We start from the raw sequence: 23,659 nt of genomic DNA, 5'->3' as shown, positions 1-23,659 counted from the left end.
TTCCACAGAAAAAAGAAAATAGATAACAGTTTAGTATAGGGACCAATCCTCACTATTAGCTAGTTGCTTATTAGCATGCCTATTATTAACATATTGGCTGTTTATTAGTACTTATAAAGCACATATTCTCCATGACCATATTCTACATACTTAACCCTACCCAATAACTAAACTTAACAACTAACTATTAATAAGCAGCAAATTAGGAGTTTATTGTGGCAAAATCGTAGTTAATGTTTTGTTGATAGTGAGAATTGGACTTTAAAATAAAGTGTGACCAGAATGTTATACAGGTTTGGAACGACACAAGAGATAATAAATAATGACAGAATTTTCATTTTTGGGTGAACTATCACTTCAACATTAGTTAACATTATCTAGCCTGTAGAAACCTCTGTTGAGATTGCTGCAAGTCCTGTATCCATGGCAACTTCTATAATTAGTGGATCTCACTTTAGGATTCTGGATATACTGTATGTGTAGAAATCCATCTGGGAATTAAACACATTTTTAGAAGTTGTTGAAAAAAGTACGGCTTCTACAGTATACAGAATATATTATGGTCTGATGTCAGAGCTCATGACAAGCCCAAAAGATTTTGCTAAAAATAGGCCATATTTCTCGAAAATAAAATTTTTATCAATGTGATTTTATTTCCAGAGCCATATTGTTGTGCTCGGCAAACATCAGTCCAGTATTGGATTGCCCATCTATTACTGACCCCATGTTTAATTTATCTTTCTGGCCTTTTAAAGTAGTCTCTACCCAGTGAACTCGATGCACACTTCTCTTATCTTCCCACACCATTTCGTTTTAGCTTGCAGATGGAGAGTGTCACTGAAAATAAAATGGATTACTGTTCAAGAGCTTGTACTGTCAGTCTTCAGTCAGTCTCTAATACCTGACTTGAAAGATATTTACCACAACAGTCTATCTCCATTTCGCTAACAGCAGTGCTTCACTGTTGAAGGTAGGAAGGTACTTTTCAAAGCGAGGGAAGATCATTTTGCACGGAAATCTTTGCATTGTGCATGGGTGATTTGAGAGAGCTCTATTAGTCATGCACCAAATGGAGAAAAAAGCTATAATGAGTCTGGCGCGACTTTCATCACCCTCCCGTATTCCAGCAAACATGACACATGAGTCTAGGCTAACTCACTAACTCAAAGTGCTTAACTCTACACAGGCCATTTCCATCCAAAAAAAAAAGTCATAGGTGTGGTACAGTCATGGTGGCATTTTGAAATAGAAATGAATGATTACTCCTAAAGACCTACTTGAAATGAATCGCTGGTCCCCTTACAACTGCATTTTGCTGTCAAGTATATTGTGCTCATTTTTATGAAGTCTGATTGTCAGTTTTCCATAGCATATGAACATATCAATTCAGTGCATCTACCACACAACACAGCTTCCTTATTAGTGTGGATTTATAGCATGTTCTGTATTGCTATAGAATCACTAGAAAAAAAAAATCACTATTATAATAATGTTTTTTGTGACTGTTTTGATTTTTTGTGACTTTTAATTACTTGCTTCACAATTGTCAGAAAAAAAATAGAAAATATAATTTTTTTCTATGTAGTGTTCTGGAACACTATTATTATCATACTGACTGGGAGAAAATTCATAAATGGAATACTGTAAACAGAAATCATCACACAACATCAAATGTGCCTCATCAAGCCATTGATATAACTAACATCACTAACTCTGACTGCATTATACACACCAACAAAATAATTTTTAAGAATTAGATCAGGTGGAAATTACACCCTAAAGTTGGCATAAAACTGAAACGACTTGCCGAATAAGAAAAAAAATACATATATAGAGCAGGAATTTATTTTGAAAGTAAGGAATGACCTGTTACCACTTTTTGCAATGAAGATCGCAGCAGGCCAAAAAAATCGGAATACAGTATTTTATTGTAAGAAATTGATGTTAAATAGTGTAAAATCCTGGCAATTTTTGTAGTATAACTGGCATAATATCTCATTCAAGGTAACAAGCATGCACAAATGGACAGTGAAAGGAAGCTACAATTAAACAGTGCTTTTATTGGATTTCAAAGCCTCTGTGATAAGATAAACAGTGTGTTTAATCCTGCTGTGTGGTCTCTGTAATTTTGCAGAGCCGTTGGTTGGCCGTCCCGGAGGAGCAGGAGAAATATGTCACGGAGGAGCAGGGAAGGAGTGACAGCCCCCTGGGAGCCGCACACTCCGCCGAGGCCATTCAGCAACTATCTGACACGGACAGTCTGTCAGAGATGTCCTTCTGCAAAAGCGCTCGGGCTCGGCTCTCCAGACTACAACTGGAACTGCCTCTCTGTCTGGAAACATAGTGTTTGAAAGTTCCCTCTCCACAGAGAGTTCGGCTACCATGCTGAAATGATCTAGGAAGATGTACTGTGACATTTTCACTTACCAAACGTGCACGAGGAAGAGAAGTTGGGTTTGACAGCTAAAAGCGCGGACATGCTACGGATTTCCATAATGATTTTTCATCTTGCTATTTTATTTGATGAATGCTGAAAGGCAGTTGAGCTAAGACCAATTAGACTCCACAAAATCTTCGGAGGCAGGAAAGTTAATTGAAGCAGAGAAACTTTGGAAAGCCATTAATGGACAGACAGGCTTTTTGATTAGCGTATGAAAGTGCTGATATGAAAGAAGAGGAAACTTGGACCCTCATTATAACTCAGATCCGTAAGAGAAACTCATCTTTGTTTAGTTTTTTAGACTTTGTTGCATTGATCGTTCTGTTGTTGGTGAAGGACAGGTAGTCAATGCTGAATGGATAGCTCTCAGTATGGGAGGCCAGCTTTGGCTTCAGGCTCCTGACAATCAGTTGATCGATAGGATTTGTCAGTAGTGTTTGTTCTCACTGCCTAAACAGCATTTTTGGGCATCATAGGTACCAGTTCTAAGGTTTAAAAAGTTCAGTTATAGGTTTTGAAACATCCTGTGCATTCAGTTGAAGGTATTTTGGTTTCTAAGTCAAAAATGTAAGTTTTATTGCTGCCCTACAAAACAAACAACAAAACTGGAACTGTGAAAATTGCTTTTTACATTGAATTTTTATTTGATTTGATTATAATTTAGTTTTTTTCCCCCTGAATCGGCACATGGTTAAACTAAATTAAAACTCTGTTTAACCAACCCAGGCTCACTGAAAAAAAAAAAAAAAACATGCCTGCGCCAGCATTTCTGCTAAATAATATTAGCTTCCTGCATGTTTCACAACACTTTCAAAGTGAAGTGTCCAGTGGGTAGCACTAATAGAGCTCAATGTTTTGTCTAAAATGTTGGTTCAGAATCATGAAATCGTTGGTATTGCGGCAATTTGGTAATGAAATTACCAAAATAAAATTAACAAAGTAATGTCTAGTAAGTGGCATTAAAAGGTTAATGTTCTATTGCATTTAAAAAGAACGTACCACCTACGCTAAACCCTACCCTAAAACGATAGTGTTAACAAAGATAAAAGGGCATTTGCTAAACTGTCTTTTGTCTTTGAACTGTTTTATCATTACTCGTACCTAAGCGCTCCAAGTGCGGTGCTGTACCAGGTGAGCTACCGAGCAAGTTTACTTCATCAGAAAAGGCATATGGAGCTGGTAATGTGATGCAAACATCAAAATTAGTGCTGTCAAATGATTAATCGTGATTAATTGCATCCAAAATAAAAGTTTTTGTTTATGTGTGTGTACTGAAAAAAATGTTTATATATTAAATATATTTATATATAATATAAATTATATGAATATAAATATAGACATGTAAATATTTTCAAAATATATACTGTATGTGTGTGTATTTATATATACATAATAAATATACACAGTTCACACACACACAGTATATTATGTAAACAAAAGCTTTATTTTGGATGCGAGTAATCGCGATTAACATTTGACAGCACTAATCAAAATGCATTAGTTTAAAAATCATGCACTATGGTAAAAGCTTTTTGAGGTCATAACATAGGGAGTGCTAGTGTTAGAGGATCAAATAAAGATGGAAGAGATGTGTTTTTAGCCGTTTCTTGAAGCTGCTGCTTCGGACTGAGTTGGGCAGGTCATTCCACCAGGAGGGAACAGTTAATGTAAAAGTCTGTGAAAGTGATTTTGTGCCTCTTTGGGATGGCACAATAATGCGTCGGTCACGTGCAGAACGCAAGCTTCTAGAGGGCACATAAGTCTGAAGTAGTGATTTTGCTGATTGCCTTTTTTATTTGGAAGGTGGGACTTCCTTTATTATACTGTAGCTGCCATTTCGGGCATTCCAGTACCTTTCATTTATTGTAATACAAATGGCTCTTCTCAGTTCACAGTCTTACAGACCCGTGCAGTAATAACTCAATTCTGACTGCTTAGTTATTGCATTTCGCGTGAATGAATGTCTTAGAAAATGACAGTTTGTGAACCATAATACTTTATAGTATAAACTCCATCCTGACAGGACTCAAAGAGAAACGGTTCCAGTTGGTTTCCTAGTGAAACATAAAGGTCTGGGACCTATAATGTGTGTGTATTGGGTAGTAAGGCTACAAGCCTGAACGCTGAGGAAAATGAAAACAGCAATAGCCATGGTCCTGCTGCAAATGCCAGTGGTAGAGCCCTGGGGGCACTTGTTGGCAATTACCCTTATCTAAATTACCATGAAACAAAATAAACAATAGACGGCACTTTAGAATCACTGCGCGTTTATTCTTCATGCTACCTTCGGTGCTGAATGGAGGTTTGTATTTTATTCATATCGCTTTAATCTTGGGGAAAAGGAGAGAGCGGCATTATTGTTTGCAATCACAGCTGAAATAGAGCAATTATTTGAAGAGGTTATCACCACTGCCCTAGTCTTAAGCACATATGGTGAACAACCCACATATACAGTTGTGTGCTTGGCAACAGAGAAAAGTCCAGGAATAAAATCGTTTTCTCTTTAAGGCCTTGTTTATGACCTGTCATCTCTGCTGTGCATATACGCTTATTTTTTCCAGGGTAACACCGCTGCAGATCACAAAAGTGCTTTAATGACACTGAAAAATGAAAAACTATTGCTGTAAATTAGGATGCATACTTCATTCTTTATAAATATCAGATCTATTTAATCACTTTGAGACTGCAAGCGTTTTTAATATTGCTGCTAATGAGAAGGATGTGAGAATTTAAAAAATATATGCATTTTTATTTATATTCAAATAAAGTATAATATAAAAATCTAAATAAAGATATAATAAAAATGATAAATTAAGCTTTAGCGTTAGTTCTGGCAGGTCACGTGAGTCAAGCTTGCATCAGCTGATTCTCAGCTGATCACATCTACCTATAGGAATACGACACCTATCGCGGCATTTCTATATAAGCTGTATTCAGTAATATTCAGCAGCTTTTCAGCTTGCTTCGGAGCAAATTACCCTCCTCCATCCCCAGCTCCACCTTTCGCCACAGTCAGGACTTAGCTTTCTGATATTCCTTGCTAATCAGACTCTTTTATCTTGAATAAAGTGTTACACTTAAATATCATTGAGTACATTAATGATATCTGCCTTGTTCTGTTCTGTTAACCCTAGGGGGGTTATTATTGCTGCTCTCCCTGCTCATTCATGACAGGCTGCATGGATGGGCAGGGAGGTTTTTTACCCAGAACAGAACCATACCGCCAAACCAAACTTTATGCTAAGTATCTATCATTTTGACGATAGTGGTCCTGACAGAAACATATTTATTATTTATGTGAAAAGGGTTTCCTTAAAAGTTTAATCATTTTAAAAATATTAATCAAGTGTATTTATTTATTTATGCATGAGTATGAGAAGAATCTGTGAATTACTGTATATATCCTCGTTATATTATGCTGTTTTGTTACCTTTCAAACTTAATTATTGGAGTACTCCAGCTATAAAATGGTGGGTGGGTGTCAATTTGGGGTTGGAATGAAAAATTGAAGTGCAACAAGGGATAGTATGTGACATGAGAAGTGAAGCAGACAAAGATAGAAAAAGAGAAAGGCAAGTCCATATGTTAGTAGGTGGTGTCACCACAAATCTGCATTAGAATCTTGTGATTTTCTTCTATATCTATTCATAACGCTGCCAAACAACAACTGCGGGGTTCAGCGGGTATGCAACTCATCTTTACTGACAATAATAAGACACCTTATGGAGAAGGTAGGAGCCAAAGCAACTGTTTAATATGCTGTTGATATTTTATGCCAAAATATTTAGTGCTGTTTTATTATGAAATATGTATACAGTATTTGTTAGTATTTTGCTTAGCTTTGTATATTTTCAGTTTTCATTTTAATTTTAATATAAGTTTTAGAAATTATATCTGCTTTTGTCTTTTTAAACTTTTCATTCATTCGTTTGTTCGTTCATTCGTTCATTCATTCATTCATTCATTTTCACAGTTCCATTTTAGAACTTTACATACAGTATGTTATTTTAGTTTTCTTTTTTAGTTTGTTATACCTGGTAGAATTGACAACATCTTGACTTACATCCTTAATAATCTACAATGGGTAGCGGATGTCTTTTGACCAGTGGGTCTGTTGCTGCTTTGACAAGGAACCTGTTATTTAATTGGCCAGAAAGGAATAGAATATTAAACATCTTAGGGCTAAGCACTAAAACCGATATTTATGATTCAATTTGTAGAGGACGTACAGTATAGTGTAGTTTGTCTATTTGCCAGTGTGTAGCTGCATTTAATTTTTTGAAAGCCTCGTTTTGATAAACGCCATACGTCTCCTGAGGCATATATTACTGGACACTTGCAAAAATTCCATTTAAATCGGTAGATTAAAAAAATAATTACTATGTTTACGGCAGTGTGTGATTTGTTTTTTGGTGACATTTGCGATGAATAATGCAGTGACTGAACTACCTGCATTCATTGTTTTACTGATTTAATAATTCATGGTCTTTGGCTTTTGGATGCACAGTGGGGCGACCGCTATGTGTGCAGCTTTGGGAAGCTAAGTGCCTTATTAATATCACAGGTGATGGACTCCCCGCTTTTAATGAGCCTCACTGTCAGCCTGAACTTTATAGATTAGTTCAAGGAGGGTCTCTAGGGACCTCGGGAACATACTCACAAGACTGTTTGCTACTCTTAAGGGTGCTCACAGCCCCGCTTCAAGCTGAGACGCATAGGGCTAGGTGCATAAAAGCACTTCTTAAAATAGTTTACAATAAAACCTACTGTATTTGTCGATCATAATGAAAAAAATAATAATTTAACTTAGAATTTCTAAGATCAGGCCTCTGCTTGTCACTAGACCATTACTGTTTTACAAAGCATGATACATTGTGAAGATTTGCATAAAACAAGCATCTCCGTCATCAGTCATTAAAGTTCCCTGCATGATACACAAGCTAAAAAAAGTTTTGAAGTTGTAAATAAAAAATTATAATAAAGAAAATACAATCTCAGTCTTTCCTGTTTAATTCCGTGTGTTACTAACAATTTCTGAATGTTTTTCAATGCAATGTGTGGCATATTACAAAACATCCTGTTACTCGATAATGCAAGAACAGTGATGCTACATTAGACTGTGATCATTTAATATTTATTGCTGAGAACCACACTATAAAATGTGGTAACCTACAGTTGTTACCTTAGAGATATCTCTTCATGATTTAACCCATAAAAATGTGCTTTGTTGGTATAAATTAATGTATGTACAGTAGGTTGGCTCTGTGATATTAAATACACTTTTTGACCAGTTAATTATAATTTTTTTTGTTCATTTCAAGAGAATATAACAGTAATATTGTGAAATATTATTGCAATCTCTACTATTGGTTTACTATTTTAATATGCTTTCAAATACCGGCATATTTTCATTCTGTGATGCAGCACTGGATTTTCATCAGCCATTACTCCAGTCTTCAGTGTCACACGATCCTCCAGAAATCATGCTAATATGCTGATTTATTATCAGTGTTGAAACTGTGCTGCTTACTATTTTTTTTGGAACCTGTGATACTTTTTTCTTTGAATAAAAAGTAAAAAATAACCGCATTTATTCAAAATACAAATATTTTTCAACAACATTAATAATGAAGTCTTTACTATCATTTTTTTATCCATTTAACATGTCCTTGCTGAATAAAAGAAAAAAAAAAGAACAAATTTACTGACCCCAAACTTTTGTAGTGTACATTGTAACAATTTTCTTCCCTCTATTTTTGATCAAATAGATATATCCTTGATGAGCATGAGAAACTTCTTTAAAAAACATAAAAAAATCTTACTGATCCCAAACTTAAGGCAGTGTATAAATTGGTTCCACAAAAATATTAAACAGCAAAGCTCTTTTGAACATTGTATGTGGGAAATGGTATGTGGTGGTAGAAATGGCCTTTTAACTGAATATTACTTATGGTCCTCAACTTTCAGTGGTGTTTTCTTTCGTCTTTGCACAAATACATGTTTAAATATTAACAAAGGTCAGGATTTTGGATGCTGAAATTGTACAATAGACAGAAAAGAGAAGTGCTACAAGAAGACCTAAAAACATGACGACTGCACATAGCTGCTATTGTTCTTAAAAAGAACCATCCCGACTCAGACAAAATGTACCAGGAACATCTGCTTGGCACCCCACGGACATACTTCAGCACTGTAATCAGTCATCTTGGCAAAACTACTGCAATTTTCCAGATTGTTCTGAGCGGGCATAATTATCTCTGCGAGTCACATGACTTGTGTTCAGCAGCTCACTGTCCCTCCACTCCTCCAGCAATACTCAAAACATTGTGATGGTACAGGTATGAGACATGTAACAGTATGAAAACACTTATCATGTATGCAAAAATATGATGGCAATATGAAATACTTTGATGTAAATATATATTTCAATATAAAAATCTTACAATTTGAGGCATGCATTATTTTGTAGATGATTCTTTAGTTTTAAAGTTTAACTCTCAGACTATTTTTGACAACAACCCTAAAATGTCAGTGCTCTCATGGGAAAAGGACATTATACTAGAAACTATAAACTTCATTATTTTTCTTCTGTTTTTCATTTCTCTGTTTATAAGAAAGCAATCTATTTCATTTCAGTCTCATTTGTTTATTTCAGAACAACAAAGTTCTGCAGTGATAAATAAATTGAACCATCTAGAATTTTCCCCTGCAGGCAATATGAATGATGTGCCCTTCAAAATGATTTGAAGTTTAGGGCAGAGCAGTCATGTCTCTGTACAGATCAATTTCTTTCAGTATGAAATAGTTCTGGTCAACAAGAGGTGAAGCTCATAAACCCATCAAGCACCTGCATATTAATGCAAAGTGATGCAGAGAGGAACAATATTCCCAAATACTGAAGTCCTAACAATAGCTTTGGGGGAATACATAAATAGAGTGACTCAGCATGCTAGATTTCATCTGCATCTTCCATGTATTTGAGTCATTTAGCTCAGTATAGCTTAAGTACTAGCTTTTATGGGGCGTTCATATATGCTGTAGTTATGAAATGTTTCACAGCAAGGTAGCATGCACACAATAAAAATAAAAATAAAAAGTGCAGTTGTTACTTTAAATCATATCTTACCATAACCATCCAAAATGACTAGTTGTTAGTGTAATCTGATATAGTTTGGTTGATTATAGCCTACTGTTGATTCAGGAGAGAAATATCAATCACAGTTTACAAGAGAAAATAGTCCAAAACAAATATGTCAGTGGATTTTGATGTGAGAAGACAACAGCAGATGGACTTTTTCACTATAAGAAGTGTTACTTAGCATTATGGACTCATATTTTGACCAGAAGTGATGGTTTGAAGTTAAAATGCCTGATTGATGGATTTGCTTCTTACAAACACGCAGCTTTTTAGTTCACAAGACATTGATTGATAGACTGGAGTCGTGTGGATTACTGTGATGTTTTTATCAGCTGTTTGGACTCTCATTCTGACGGCACCCATTCACTGCAGAGGATCCATTAGTGAGCAAGTGATATAATGCTGAATTTCTCCAAATCTGTTCTGATGAAGAAACAAACTCGATGGCCTGAGGGCGAGTCAGTTTTCAGCAAATGTAATTTGTGGGTGAACTATTTCTTTAAACATGACTTGATATTTGGATGCCAGTTAATTCATATGTTGCATGAGAAAAGGTTATTTATTTATTTATTTCAGTGTGCTAGGCAATTCACATTACTAGATGGCAACATAAATGCAAAATGACTCTCATATCAGCCGGAGCAACATAAATAAAAAAAAATACTGTGTGATCCATTGCGGGTTTAGCCTGAGTTACCTGCAAGAAATGTGACTTTAGCAAAGCTGATTAAACAATGATTATGAGTTTGTTCTCGTTGCTTTGAGAACAAATTGGGGCTGAACATTTCATTCTACTTGGAGCTGATCTCTTGGCTCCCTCTGCTTATTATATTACAAAACCAAATGGGGAATAAAGCAGTACAGAAAAAAATTACTCTCGACACACTGAACATTGTAATGACAAAAGAAAACAAAGCAATAAGCCAAACAAGAATCAAACAGAACAAAACAAATTTCATTAGCAATGCTGCAATTAATGCTTCAATAGTTTCATATTGATCGTCAATATTGAGTACTGCATTAATATTTGTGGTAGCTTCAGGTTTTGCTACCTAAAGGATCTATCCTATCAAATATTAATATAGTGTTCTTGGCATGATAACCACGTAATTGTCTTTCATCTATAGCGTTTTTTTATGATGACACAAAAGGAGGTTAATAAATGAACAGGCAACAAAATTAGTTGTTGTGGCATTATTATGCCAAAAAAAGGAAAATTAATTGCACAAAAGCATCAGTAGCTCAACCAGATAAGATGAAAATGCGATTGCATTCAAATGGCCCTCTGCAGTAAACAGAGCAGTTTTAAGAGCAGTTTTGCAAAAGAAAAACTCAACCAGGTGACTTTAATGTGCAAAAAGCTTCAGCAATCTCTTTAAATGTCTGTTATAATGTTATTTATTAGCAAAATGCTATTAAAATTGATTGTGAAAGCTTTATTTTTGAAAAGTGATTTCTATAACTTGAACACATATAAACCATAACTGTTCCAGTCAAGATTAACAGAGTAGGGGCCGTTTAAGACCCTCCTGTTTGAAATCGGTGAACAGAACTGTGATATGCTCCAAACAACAGATCTGCAAAATACGAAAGGATAAGTACGTCCTTTCTTTTTCTGATAAAATGCAAACTAGCACAATACATTTATGCATTTCCACCACATTTCTCTGTTTGACTGTGTGAATAATAAGTACTCTTGCTTTGTTCAAATTTGGCCCTCGGCACATCTTGCCATCATAGACGAAATGCTAATAGATCGCAAAGTTTTCTTCTTGCAGAAAATATGTTTCTCTGGAACATGTAGACAGAGAGGTAGAATTTTTATTCTACATTAAATATGACATTAAGTACAGTATGTGGATTATGCAAGCAAATGTTTGATATGTACATTTTTACACTTTCCACTTTGCTGCGGTTCATTAATGTGAAATAAGGTAATTTATTTAATAAGGATATTATTTAGTTTGAAACAAACGAAAAAGAAGATTAAAATTCATTGGAAAGCAGTAACACCGTAGAGGTCTAATTAGGAAGTCGACTGGGTTCTGATGTGTTCTTTGAGTTCCAGGAGAAAGCACACCATGACAAACCCATGATCCCACAGGTCCCTGTGTCAGTTTTAGCATTTCAGTAAAAGAAATGTATATGAAAGAGAGCATGAGAAAAGATAAGAAGCATGTCATGGTAAGTAAAGACATTTTTTAGGTAAGCATACCTTCTCAAAGGCATGTTAAGAACATATAAACACATCAAATACTCCCAGAGCTCTTCCTTCGATGCACATTGTGAAGGTTGAATCATCTCCTTTGCTTTGGTTTATTATGGGTTGGTTGGTCTTAACATAAGTATAGAGTAAAATCAAAGGGGTCAAAGTTTAGCTGGTTAGCAAAGGCCCAGTTCACCCCTGTGGTAACTGCATCTGCTTACAAAGAGAAACTCTTTTGACAGCAATTAGCCATGGATTCTGATACAAAGCCTAATGTGTTATTAATAATTATATTATATTGTATAACATTTTTGAAATACAATTTTTGTATTTTAATACTGTACAAATGACAAATGTAAATTTATATAAATATTATATACAATTGTAATATACATAAATTGAATATATAATTGTATTATTTATAACATGCACTACTGTTCAAAAGTTTGGGGTTTGTAAGATATTTTTATGTTTCTGAAAGAAGTCACTGTTGTCCTGACGTCACATGAGTAATGGGTCACTTGGTATTTACAGTTCAGGTGACTGGCTCAGAATGTTCTGTAGTTCCATGAGCAAAGATGCTCCCTGGAGGTCCTGCATCAGCTGAGTAACTGCCAGTGAGATGATTGGGATGCTAACAGCTTTCTCCAGGTACCTGGTAACACCTGAAAATGTATCATGATTTTTTTTAGCCTTATCACCCTATTGTTATTTCCTAAATGCAAATTCAAAATTCGTTTGCAGCATAAATTAAGAAACAATTTAAATAAAGTCTTTTCAAAGTTAACTTTCAGGAGGTGACTTCCAAATTTTCATAATTTTCATTTTCATCACCAAAACATTCAACTTTTACATAACTAATTGCAAATTCATTGTGTCGCCATTGTTTGTAAGGTAATCGACATTGTGTTTGGAAGGTATTTGGGCAATAAACTCACAGTGCTGCTTTTCCCCTATGTAAATGAGCCAACCACGATAATGATTTTGGACTTTACAAGCTGTTATATTTGTCATGGCTTGTCTCAGCAATGAATTCTGCACATTTTGCTGAGTGTCTTCAATAACAGAGTCAATCCAACATTTGTTGGAAAGCACCTGTTTGTTTACACTGAGAACACGGAAATCAATTTTCACAAATAGTGACAGCTTACCAGTGTTGTGCAAGTTACTTCCAAACTGTAATACATTATAGATTACTTGTTACTGTTATTTAAAAGTAATTCCTTACCTTACAATATTACTGTCTCAGAACTGTAATGCGTTACTTTTACCAAAATAACACAGAATATTTGTTTTCTGTTTTTATTTTTATAAATGCTTTTTGTTGGAATATATTCATGTCTCGCGTCCCTGTTTCTGTATGTTTCTACAAGTTTTGTAATAAAAATAAAAAACACAAATAAAAATAAAAAGAGAGGGAGATGAATGAAATAAATCGCTAAACAAATATATCAGAAGCTGTCGTTTAGTCTTTATTTACAAACTAGGACACCACACGCGGCTATTGACTGACCACGAACAGGAAATAGAACTTGCGGCATTTTTTATTTTTTAATGTCTCGCGGTCTTGCTGTTTTTCTTTTCTTTGAGCAATTAAATTTTGGGCTAAAAGTGTGTTGTAACGCATGCATTACTGAACATGTACCGAGTAAAATATTACTGAAAATTGATTAGTAATTCCTTACACTACTGCGTTACAGCAAAAAGTAATCAGTTACCGTAATGCATTACTTTTGTAACGCGTTACTCCCAACACTGCAGCTCACCGAAAGCTTTGTTTCTTTCTGTATATGTTGCATAACGAAGTCTGCTCTGTCGTAAAGTCGGAATCTTCCCAAATCAACACATTTGTGACACTATATTAACCTCCTATTTCCATGCACTTGTTATCTTTCAAGTGTTATCTTCACATAGCATGGATTATGACTAGGCAGTATCGCTATCATCCAAGGGATCTATGCATTATCAGCCATATCTTGAGTTAATCCACATATATTCCACCATACCTGACTGCACTGCAGCTCTATGATTGTCTGTTTTATTACAATACCGTATAGTAAAATGCATTCTGATACTGCTGAGCCTTTTATATCGTCATTCTCGGTTGTAGAAACTGCAATTGTTGTAAAAGCTGCAGCGATTACAGTGTTTATATCACTAATAAATAAAGAACACAGCATTATGATCCTGAGGAAATGTCTTAAGTATCTGTGCGGAATGTGTAAATCTGAGCCAGAGACAGTCCATTTAAATGAAAGTGTCTTAATGAAGCGTCTGACAAAATGAGAGGGAGACGGAAATGAAATCAGCTTCGGGAATTGCCTTCACTTTCACAACTTCATTTTGCTGACATTATTTATTGTTTATGTTTATTAGTATTGATCCCTGCGGTAATTTTAAAAGCCTCAAAGGGATGATGATATGTCTGCAGTTTGTTATTATAATGTTGATTTGCATATTCGTGTAGAAAGGTAAAAACTCTTAATCCTTTTTGCTTTTTCAATGCTCCATGAGTAATAGAAAACATGCAAATTCTGTCAAAGCTTTGAAATGGTTTTGTATATGTGATGTAGCGTCTCGACCAATCTGACACACTAATTTTTATTTGATTTAACAAATCAATTATTCATTAGATTAACAAATCGTCACAGTCCCCTCACTCAATAAACTGGATGCCAGGATTTCTGCTGAACACCATCCCCCCTTGGTCACCATGACAACTAATCGTTACACATTTGCTCTGAAACATTAATTACTCCTTGTCTATGGGATTTATTTACTGGCGATTTACTTCCTTAAAAAGCATCAGAAAGTAATTTGATCATGCTTGATAGTACAGTTAATTTCAATATTCTTTAGAACTATGCAGTAGGCAGGGTAGAGTGGGGGAAAACGCCCCCTTAAGGACTGTGTAATTTTTTTCTGTAAAACAAAGGTTAAATGTGTTCAGAAAAGTTATCATAGTTTTAGTGACACTGACCTAAATTATAATCCAAGTATGAAAAATGTCCAGAGTTTTCATGTTATTAGATGTTTAACAAAAATTTAATTTGTACCAATTGGGCGTTTTACCCAACCTATGGAGCAAAACGCCCCCATGGGTGGGGTAAAATGCCCCCCAGTCTGACAAAGCAATTTGCTTTAAAGATTTACAGCAAAATCAGAGTACAGACCGTTTTAGCTTAAAAAAAAGAAAAAAAGAATATAATCAACAATTATAAATTACAAAATTATAATAGCCTATTTGAAAAAGATTGTTAGCTGATGCTAACTGGCTAGCTAACTAGCTACCTGATGCTAACTTGAGGTAATTTTTTTAATATAATGTCCAAATATTTTGATTCAACCAACAAGGTAGAATGTATTTGATGGAAAAAACAAAGGATTTGATGTTCAGAACAGAAATAACTACAGTAATTGCCCATTGCCCCCTGGGGGCGTTTTACCCCACAGACTATGCTTGAGAAAAAAATTATGTCATTCTGAAAATATTATTATATTTTTATTAGATAACATGTACTCCCTATCTACAGGCCCTACTGTTCTCATATCATATATAACTGTGATGTTCTACAAAACAACAAGCTTTAAAACACTTTTTTTCTTACTGCTGAAAATTAGATAATTTACTGTGAAATCCGTTTTCTCTTCAGGTACATCACCAGTGTAACCTTCACGGTGAAAACTTCTGCATCACTCTTGTCAGCGTAGTCCATAATTACAATAAAAATGTATCTTGACTTTATCTTGTGGTTATTTCACTCTACCCTACCATACAGTTTTTTCAGCATAACAATTTAAGCGAACTAAAAAATAACTAGAACTATGTCAGAATATCTTAAGATTTGTTTGCATCAAACTAATTTTGCATTAATGGCAGCAGCACCTATACAGGAGTTTCATCAAAAATCTTCTAAAGCTTCTTTATTTCCAAGTTTTAACTAGATTTGAGTCCCAGTTCAGTGTGAACTTTTGAACTCCATGTGTGCACACACATGCATACAGACACATAGCTCTCACCTACACGTGTGTTGTTGGTGTTTCTAGCTGTTAAACATGGTCCCGGCAGAGGAGCGGTGGACAGATGTGTCACATTCATGACCTTGAAGGGTCTCTCTAATCTGGGAAACCTTGGCTAGGGCAGGAGAGCTCAAGTATTTCATTACAAATAATGTAACTTCCATTAATTGTGCTCTAAGATGCAAACATTACCTACTGGAGGAAATACTCTGCAGTCTTGTCTTGCAGGAGCAGATGTTCTTATTCTGTTTTCTTTCCTTTTTTTCTTTCTGTCTAAAAGGATCTACTGTATGTTTCTCAACTGTAGGCCGATCAGGATGTTGTAATTCTCCTGCCGCTAAAGATGGTTGGTTGTGGGGAGGTTGACAATAGCATCATCATCAGTGGTGAACCCTTCAGGTTTATTTAAAAAACTTTCAGATTTATTTAATTTATTTCTGGACCTTTCAGATTTATTTAAATACCTTTACAATCTATAATGACACTAAACATATTTCATGTTTTCTGAACCATTTTTTTTTTTATATCAAGATCAAAGGCACCCTGTGCTTCATTTATTTTAATGAATACATTAAATAATAATAGAACATAATAAGACACAATCAGGAAGCATAAGTTGCAATCAAATTAAACCAATATCAATAAAAAAAAATCAATGTCAAAATTAATCTTTGCACTACAGATGCAAAGATACTTGCACTACTGATACAGGTGGCACAGAAGAACACACGAGTGACATTTGGGAATATTTAAAGACTGTTTAATTAGGCCCAGAGGTGGCATGACAGCGTTTAAACTCATAATAACAATGTTATGAACTCAATGCATTAACTATAAAGTTATGAATATAGAAATATTAAATATTGATGCTTTAAAAATGAAACTAAAACGGCCAGTAGGTGGCGGCAAGTCACTATCGTTTGTCACTGAATCATTCATTCAATGGATTAGTTCAAAAAGCTGATTCATTCAGGAATGAAGCAAGAGACTGTTCAAAAACATTGGTTCAAAAGCGCACGCACATTCATTCATAAAGGAAGCGCTGTGTTTGCTTGGAGATGACCAGCTGCTCAATGCTGCCCTTGTTTGGAACTGTTTGTTTGGACCATCATGTTCCTAAATGTAAGCCACTTAATATTCATTTATTGTTTATTTAACTGCTGTATAAAATCAATATGATATTTGATATTAAAACTCACTTTATAATCATGTAATGCTTACAACTACCCACGGTGTTTAGGAGAATACAAGAGGGCTTATGTTTTATATTTCTTTATGGTTTTAAAGTGACATAAAATTTATAAAACTGCTATATTTACAAGCCGCGATGTACACGATACAACAACTTATACCGTTAGTATTAAACATCAGTGGATATGCATGTTATCGTTCGAAAGGACCACGTGACGGTTTTTTTTTTTTTTTTTTCATATTCCATTCCGCGCGAGCCGTTGTGACGTCACAGTTCGCCTGTTACGGTATAGGCAAGAAAATCACTTGCTCGTTTTGTAGATTGAAGTTTTTGAGTATTTGGTAGCGACTGACAAACGGCGTTATCATGGGACTGCTTTCAAAACTCAAAAAAGCGATTGGTTTGGAGAGTGTACGCGAACCGTGTGTCCAACCCAACGACTCCCCGGCGGCCGCTGGTGCTCTCGAGACCGATGGAGGGAGAAAGCAGAGGAGCTTCTGGAAGTGGGCCGCTCCTCACTTTCCTTCCCGCAGAACGGGAACTTATGACCTGGCCAAAGCTGAGGAGGAATACGGGACAGAGGCGGGAACACACTGGAGAGATAGCGATGGTACAATCACATCAAATATTGATAAATCACTAAATATGCAGTTACAGGAACTTCTGTTATTCTTCTTTTTCATTAAAAAACAGTGCTGTCATTATCACACCAAACATTTTAGAGTAACAATATAAATATTTTGAGTAAATTTTTTTGGATATCAATTCAAAACCACTCCTAAATCAAGAACCACATTTATTTAAATATGTAATATTTTACTCTTTTTTTTTTATTTTATTTGATTCATATTATAACCCCAGCTCCTGAAGACCTGTGTGTGTGTGATTGTGTGTATATATATATATATATGTATATGTATATGTATATATATATATGTATATATATTTTAAACTAACCACAATTGTTTGTCTGTTAATAGGCCAGTGTGTACATGAACCCTGTGTACAACCCAAATACACCCCCATCACGTCAGAGAACCGTGCTGTTGAGACTGATGGAGGGAGAAAGAAGGCAGGGAGAGAGGAGAAGAAGAAGAGCTTCTGGAAGTGGGCCGCTCCTCACTTTCCTTGCAGCAGAGCTGGAACTTATGACTTAACCGAAGCTGAGGAGAAATACGGGACAAACAGCAATGGTACAATCACAAAAACATGTCACGATGATGCAAATATTGATAAATGCCTGATTCTTTAATTACAGAAACTTCTGTTATTCTTTCTTTTCATTAAGAAAAAAAAAAAACACTGCTAACATTATCACACCAAACATTTTAGAGTAACAGTATACATTTTTTAAAGTTGACTTTTTTAGGATATCAATTCAAAACTGCATCTCAATCTGTTAATAGGCCAGAGTGTACACGAACTCTGTGTACAACCCAAAGACACCCCCACCAGATCTGATGGGGCTCCTGTTAGTGCTGTTGAGAATGATGGAGGGAGAATGGAGGCTGGGAGAGAGGAAGTCCTCCTTACTACTGAGGAACAGCTCGTGCAGGACATCCTGGACAAGGGTAAGGAATCTGTGAGAGTTAGAAACTGTTATTATAAACCATTATATATACAGTATAATATAAAATTGCATTTCATACTAACCACAATTGTTTGTCTGTTAATAGGCCACATTCGCAAGCAGTATAAAATCGGCCGCATGCTTGGTGAAGGAGGATGTGGTAGTGTTTATGAAGGGACTCGCTGCAATGATGGACTTAAGGTATCAATTTTCTTCACTTAAAAACGTAGCATATCTGTTTAGGATTTATGACTGGTGTGATATCAACTATTTGCACGTGCTAATTGTTCTTTGCTTTGTTGATTAGGTGGCTGTAAAATGTTCAAAGAAGATGCCAGACATGCCATATATCAGATTGGTGAGTAGACTGCATTCTCTATGTTATTGTCTCTTATTCACTCTTTTCAGTTTATCACATCCTATATTAATGTTAGCCACAGACTACAATTGAGCTTTACTAGGCAAACTGTTTTTATTTGTGAATTATTTGGGAAACCACCTCCACCTAAGCATCATGTTTTCTTTCTTTTAGCCTGGTCATCCCAAACGTCTCCCCATGGAGATTGGCCTGATGCTCATGGCCAATAAGGGCCCCAGCGTTCCCCAGATCATTGAGCTGCTTGACTGGGAGGACGACACAGACCACTACGTGATGGTCATGGAGCGCCCTGTGCCTTGCGTGGACTTGTTTAGTTTTGTGGATCACCATGGAGGAAGCCTTGATGAGGGGACGGCACGAAATATTATGCGGCAGGTCACTGATGCCGCTAAAACTTGCTGTGAACGTGGCGTCTTCCACCGTGATTTAAAATTGGAGAATCTTCTGGTGAACCTGGACACCATAGAGGTCAAATTAATTGACTTTGGGTGCGGTGCGCTCATGAAGAATTCTGCCTTCAAATCCTTTAGTGGTATGTGTTATGAAGTGCTTTATTGATTATTTCACAGAAACACATCTTGTATGCACTCAACATGCTGCAGTAATGTATTAAACATCAGAAATCTCTCCTGCAGGCACAAGACCGTACTGTCCACCCGAGTTCAACATGAAGGGCAGGTACCACGCAAAGCCGACCACAGTGTGGACACTAGGGTTCATTCTGTATGAAATGCTGTGCGGGGAATGTCCTACATCCTACGACCGGCACATGATCACTGTGAACCTCTGGACTAGACCTGGCTTGTCAAAAGGTGAGATCTTCATCAAACAATGAACTCCAGGTCATACAAAAAGGACCAATAGCTTCAAAGAGAGCAGGTGTAAAGTATACATTTATAATCAAATGACTTTCTTGTCTTTTTGCACAGAATGCTGCCAGATGATTTGTGATTGTCTGCAGCCTGATCCACAGAAGAGACTCAGCCTGGATAAGATGCATCTCCATGACTGGTTTAAGGTAAGGAGTCTAAGACTAGTTAAGCTATTTGTTGGTTTAGTTTGATCATCAGTCGCCATTAACTTAAAATAATTTTTCTCTAAATGTAATGTATTTAGACAAATAATGCTGATTTATCTTTTGTTTCAGGTCACAGAGTAAGACACAAAGACCATCAGAAAACAACTCCTGTCACAGCAGTTAAGTTTTTTGTTGGTTAAGTTTTAAAAGTGAAGTGACATGTGGCGACCCATACTTGGAATTTGTGTTCTGCATTTAACCCATCCAAGTGCACACACACAGCAGTGAACACACACACACACGGAGCAGTGAGCAGCCATTTTTTGCTGCGGCACCCAGGAAGCAGTTGGGGGTTCAGTGCCTTGCTCAAGGGCACCTCAGTCGTGGTATTGAAGGTGGGAGAGAGCACTGTACATTCACTCCCCCCACCTACAATCCGTGCCGGTACAAGACTCAAACCCACAACTTTTGGGTTACAAGTCCAACTCTCTAACCATTAGGCCACAACTTCCCACAGCGAGCATCAGTCGCCATTAACTTAAACTCATTTTCCTCTAAATGTAATGTATTTAGACAAATAAAGCTGATTTATCTTTTGTTTCAGGTCACAGAGTAAGACACAAAGAACATCAGAAAACAACTCCTGTCACAGCCACCCTGTTGTTTTCTGTCTTCAGTCAGCTTTGCATCTGGCGGACTGACAAGAGTGGCCTTTCCATCAGTCCACTCAGGCCTGAGTGTATTGCAGGCCCTGCAAGTCCTGGTAGCATCTGCCGCCTTGACTTGAAGCAGCAATATTAGTGTCTGGCCATATTGCTTGCTTGGGGATCTGTAAATAATAGTTAATTATTTATTTATATTTGTTTATTTATTATAAGGAAGTTTGTAAGAAAATATCTAAGGAATTTTGTCAGAAAATGTGTAAGGAATTTATTTTGTAAGAACATTTGCATAAAAATTTATAAGGAATTTTGTAAGAAAATTTGTAAGACAAATATAATAAAATTATATATTTATATTGTGCTGTTCCCTTATAGTTTCATAGTACATTCCCCTACAGTCCTTTAGGCTCCTGCAGAAGTCATATCTGTCATGTCTAAACCTGCATTTACAAGATATATAGTATACTATACTATAGTCAAAATCATTATGAGTCACCCAAAATATCAGCCTGAATCTAAACAATTAAATGAATCACAATTTGTTTGTGAAGGTAAGAGAAATTACCTAAAAGATTTGTTAAGATTGTTTTTCTAAAGCTGCTAATTTATTTTTATGTTTCAGTGTATGTCCAAACAAACAAAACAATGTCATTTACAAATGATATCTAATGAGATCAGGTAGGGTTAAATCTGTCTAATCAATTGTGTTTTATTATTTAACTTACAAACTCTATAACCCTACACTAGTGTATGAACATAGAGGAGTTACAGAAAGTATAAAGTCTACAATATTTCCATTGTTGTTAGTGATTGTGGACCAGTAGTTCAAAGACTGGTCATTCCAGCTGAAGAGGCTGTCTACTCGCCCTACTCTCCACTGTCTGGTGTCTCTTCACCAAGGTTATAGTGTAAACGAGCCTTTCAACAGATGATTAAAATTAGATTCCATCTCAATTTCAACACATAATTGCTACTTGTTTCACTGCTTTTTTGCCCTGCTTTCCAAAACCTTCAGCAAATGCACAAAGCCACAAACCATGTTCCCCAGCACTTGGATGTGTCTCGATTCTAACAGTTCCTACAAAAAAGTCACACAAATAAGCCAGAAGCCTTATTTTCTTCCATTGGCAGATGAATTAAAGCCCGCTATATTGGATGGGAAGACTGCCTGCAGCTGCTCTCAGGTGTTTGACCTTGAGTGTTTTGGTTTTGGCATTAGCACACCACAAAGTAATACTGAAAGGTATAGTGATGAAGCTCAAAGGTTGCAAGCAAGGGTAGCAATAAAATAACCATTCTTTTTTAGAGCGCAGAAAAGAGGTGCTGTGGTCATTTTTATGTCCTTTTTCTGGCCTGTGCCTCCTTGTGTCTAATTAGAAAGTGGTCAGTCCAATCTTGTCCCTGCCAATCAAAGATTGATTTGGCACAACCTGCTCTTGCTCAAGGTCAGTGGTATGTCTGGCATACTGTTTCAACATCACATAAGAGAGCCTTTCTGCCTTTTTTCAGTGAATCTTTCTGAAGGTTATATCGTTGTGCCAATAGGTGGCGACACGTGACTGTCATTAAAAGTGAGTCGCTGAATAATTTTTTTCAAACGAGAAAGAAACATATTTGAGTGAGTGACTGAATCATTTACACAACCAATTTGTAACAAAAAAAACTTGTTTCATTCATATTGAAATAAGTTTGTGACTGATTCACTGAATCATTCACTCAACAGATCTTACTTGCAAATATTACATACATGGTAAGTGTTTTGAATTGAATGGATGCTACTCACTTTAAAATTTTACACCAAACAAACTGTTAGTCTGTGAGTTATTGTGTTGGATATTTTGGTGATTCTTTCTGAAGGTTACATCATCCTAACAGTATGTAAGAACAAAGTCTTTAGAATTAAGTAAAGCCGGGCTCACACTGTGCAAAGTCCTTTAGGATTGTTCTTGTCAGACTGTACGAACATGATGATCATGTCACACTGTGGGATCTCAGTTGTCATTAATGTCAGACTGTACAACAGTCAAGACGCGTAAAAAATGGGTGCGCGCAAGAAAACTTGTCCGGAGTTCTACATTATCAACACATAAACGTTCAGTGACTGCGAGCTGCATTGCACGCGGGGTTGTAATGTTGGTTATCATTAAAAGTATATGAATGACGGCAATACTGGCGTATTTATGCAGAATAGTGCAAGCAACACTACACACCCACATGAAAACAGCAGCGCAAACAGTGTTTATCATAGCAAAGGCAACGAATCATATGAATTCCATGAGTGGAGGACGGGCGCCGGAGTTTATGCGGTTTGAAGAAATCTCTAGCATTAATTCTGATAATGGCTTGTCTTGAAAAACGAAGACAGTTTGACGTTCGTCGTAGGAGATGTCACACTGCAGGACTGTGCGCCAAATCTTCGGACACTGCCAGAAGTTCGTTGGTGGTAAAATTTGATCGCAACGGTCATTAATCGGCTGTCGGTGAACATGTCAAACTAACGATCAAAGACTACAGATTTTAACCTAGGATTATAGGAAACTTTTAGGATTTTCTAAATGTGTCTCAGACGACCAAATCGTGGCCAAAATTGCACAGTGTGAGCCGGGCTTAAGAAAACCATTCTCTCAAATGATTCATTTAAAAGTGCTGATTCATTCAGGAATGATACATATTAATCAATGAATCATTCCCTCAACGGATTCATGCAAAAACATTGAATGATTCAAGAACGAAACAAGTATGAGTCACAAGTCATTTGCTCAAGCAATTCGTTCAAAAACCTGTTTCGTTTGTAATGGAATTTTATGAATGATACATTGAATCATTCACTCAAATGATTTTCCTTGCAAATAATGCATGCAAGCTTTCTGAATCAGTGGATCCATGTCATATAAAAAATTAAAAACCTGATAAACTGTGAATAAAATGCTGATTCATTCAAAGAAAGAAACCTATTTGAGTGAGTGACTGAATCATTTACACAACCAATTTGATAGGGATTTTTAATCTAGTTGGCAACAAGTAACTGTCTTTA

At 36.1% G+C, this 23,659-nt stretch overlaps 1 protein-coding gene across 1 annotated transcript; it reads left to right on the top strand.

Annotated features, from left to right (window-relative positions):
- The first annotated feature begins 18,668 nt into the window (after nucleotides 1-18,668).
- On the top strand, nucleotides 18,669-20,141 carry LOC107581783 (serine/threonine-protein kinase pim-2-like). The gene is made up of 6 exons (XM_016267433.1): nucleotides 18,669-18,767; nucleotides 18,874-18,924; nucleotides 19,099-19,477; nucleotides 19,581-19,757; nucleotides 19,875-19,963; nucleotides 20,093-20,141. The coding sequence occupies exons 1-6, from the start codon at nucleotides 18,705-18,707 to the stop codon at nucleotides 20,102-20,104; spliced, it is 771 nt and encodes a 256-aa protein (XP_016122919.1). The 5' UTR covers nucleotides 18,669-18,704; the 3' UTR covers nucleotides 20,105-20,141.
- The last annotated feature ends 3,518 nt before the right edge of the window (nucleotides 20,142-23,659 follow it).

The sequence above is a fragment of the Sinocyclocheilus grahami genome, unplaced genomic scaffold (assembly GCF_001515645.1).
Source record: "Sinocyclocheilus grahami isolate Dianchi unplaced genomic scaffold, SAMN03320097.WGS_v1.1 scaffold37.1, whole genome shotgun sequence".
Lineage (NCBI taxonomy): Eukaryota > Metazoa > Chordata > Actinopteri > Cypriniformes > Cyprinidae > Sinocyclocheilus > Sinocyclocheilus grahami.
Note: the sequence above shows the minus strand (reverse complement) of the source record. Positions and strands in the feature narration are given on the sequence as shown.

Excerpts from the sequence above, each read along its gene's own strand:
- LOC107581783 (XM_016267433.1), top strand. The coding sequence starts at position 18,705 with ATGCTTGGTGAAGGAGGATGTGGTAGTGTTTATGAAGGGACTCGCTGC. Across the intron at positions 18,925-19,098 it reads ACATGCCATATATCAGATTG|CCTGGTCATCCCAAACGTCT; the intron begins GTGAGTAGACTG and ends TCTTTCTTTTAG. Across the intron at positions 19,478-19,580 it reads TGCCTTCAAATCCTTTAGTG|GCACAAGACCGTACTGTCCA; the intron begins GTATGTGTTATG and ends TCTCTCCTGCAG.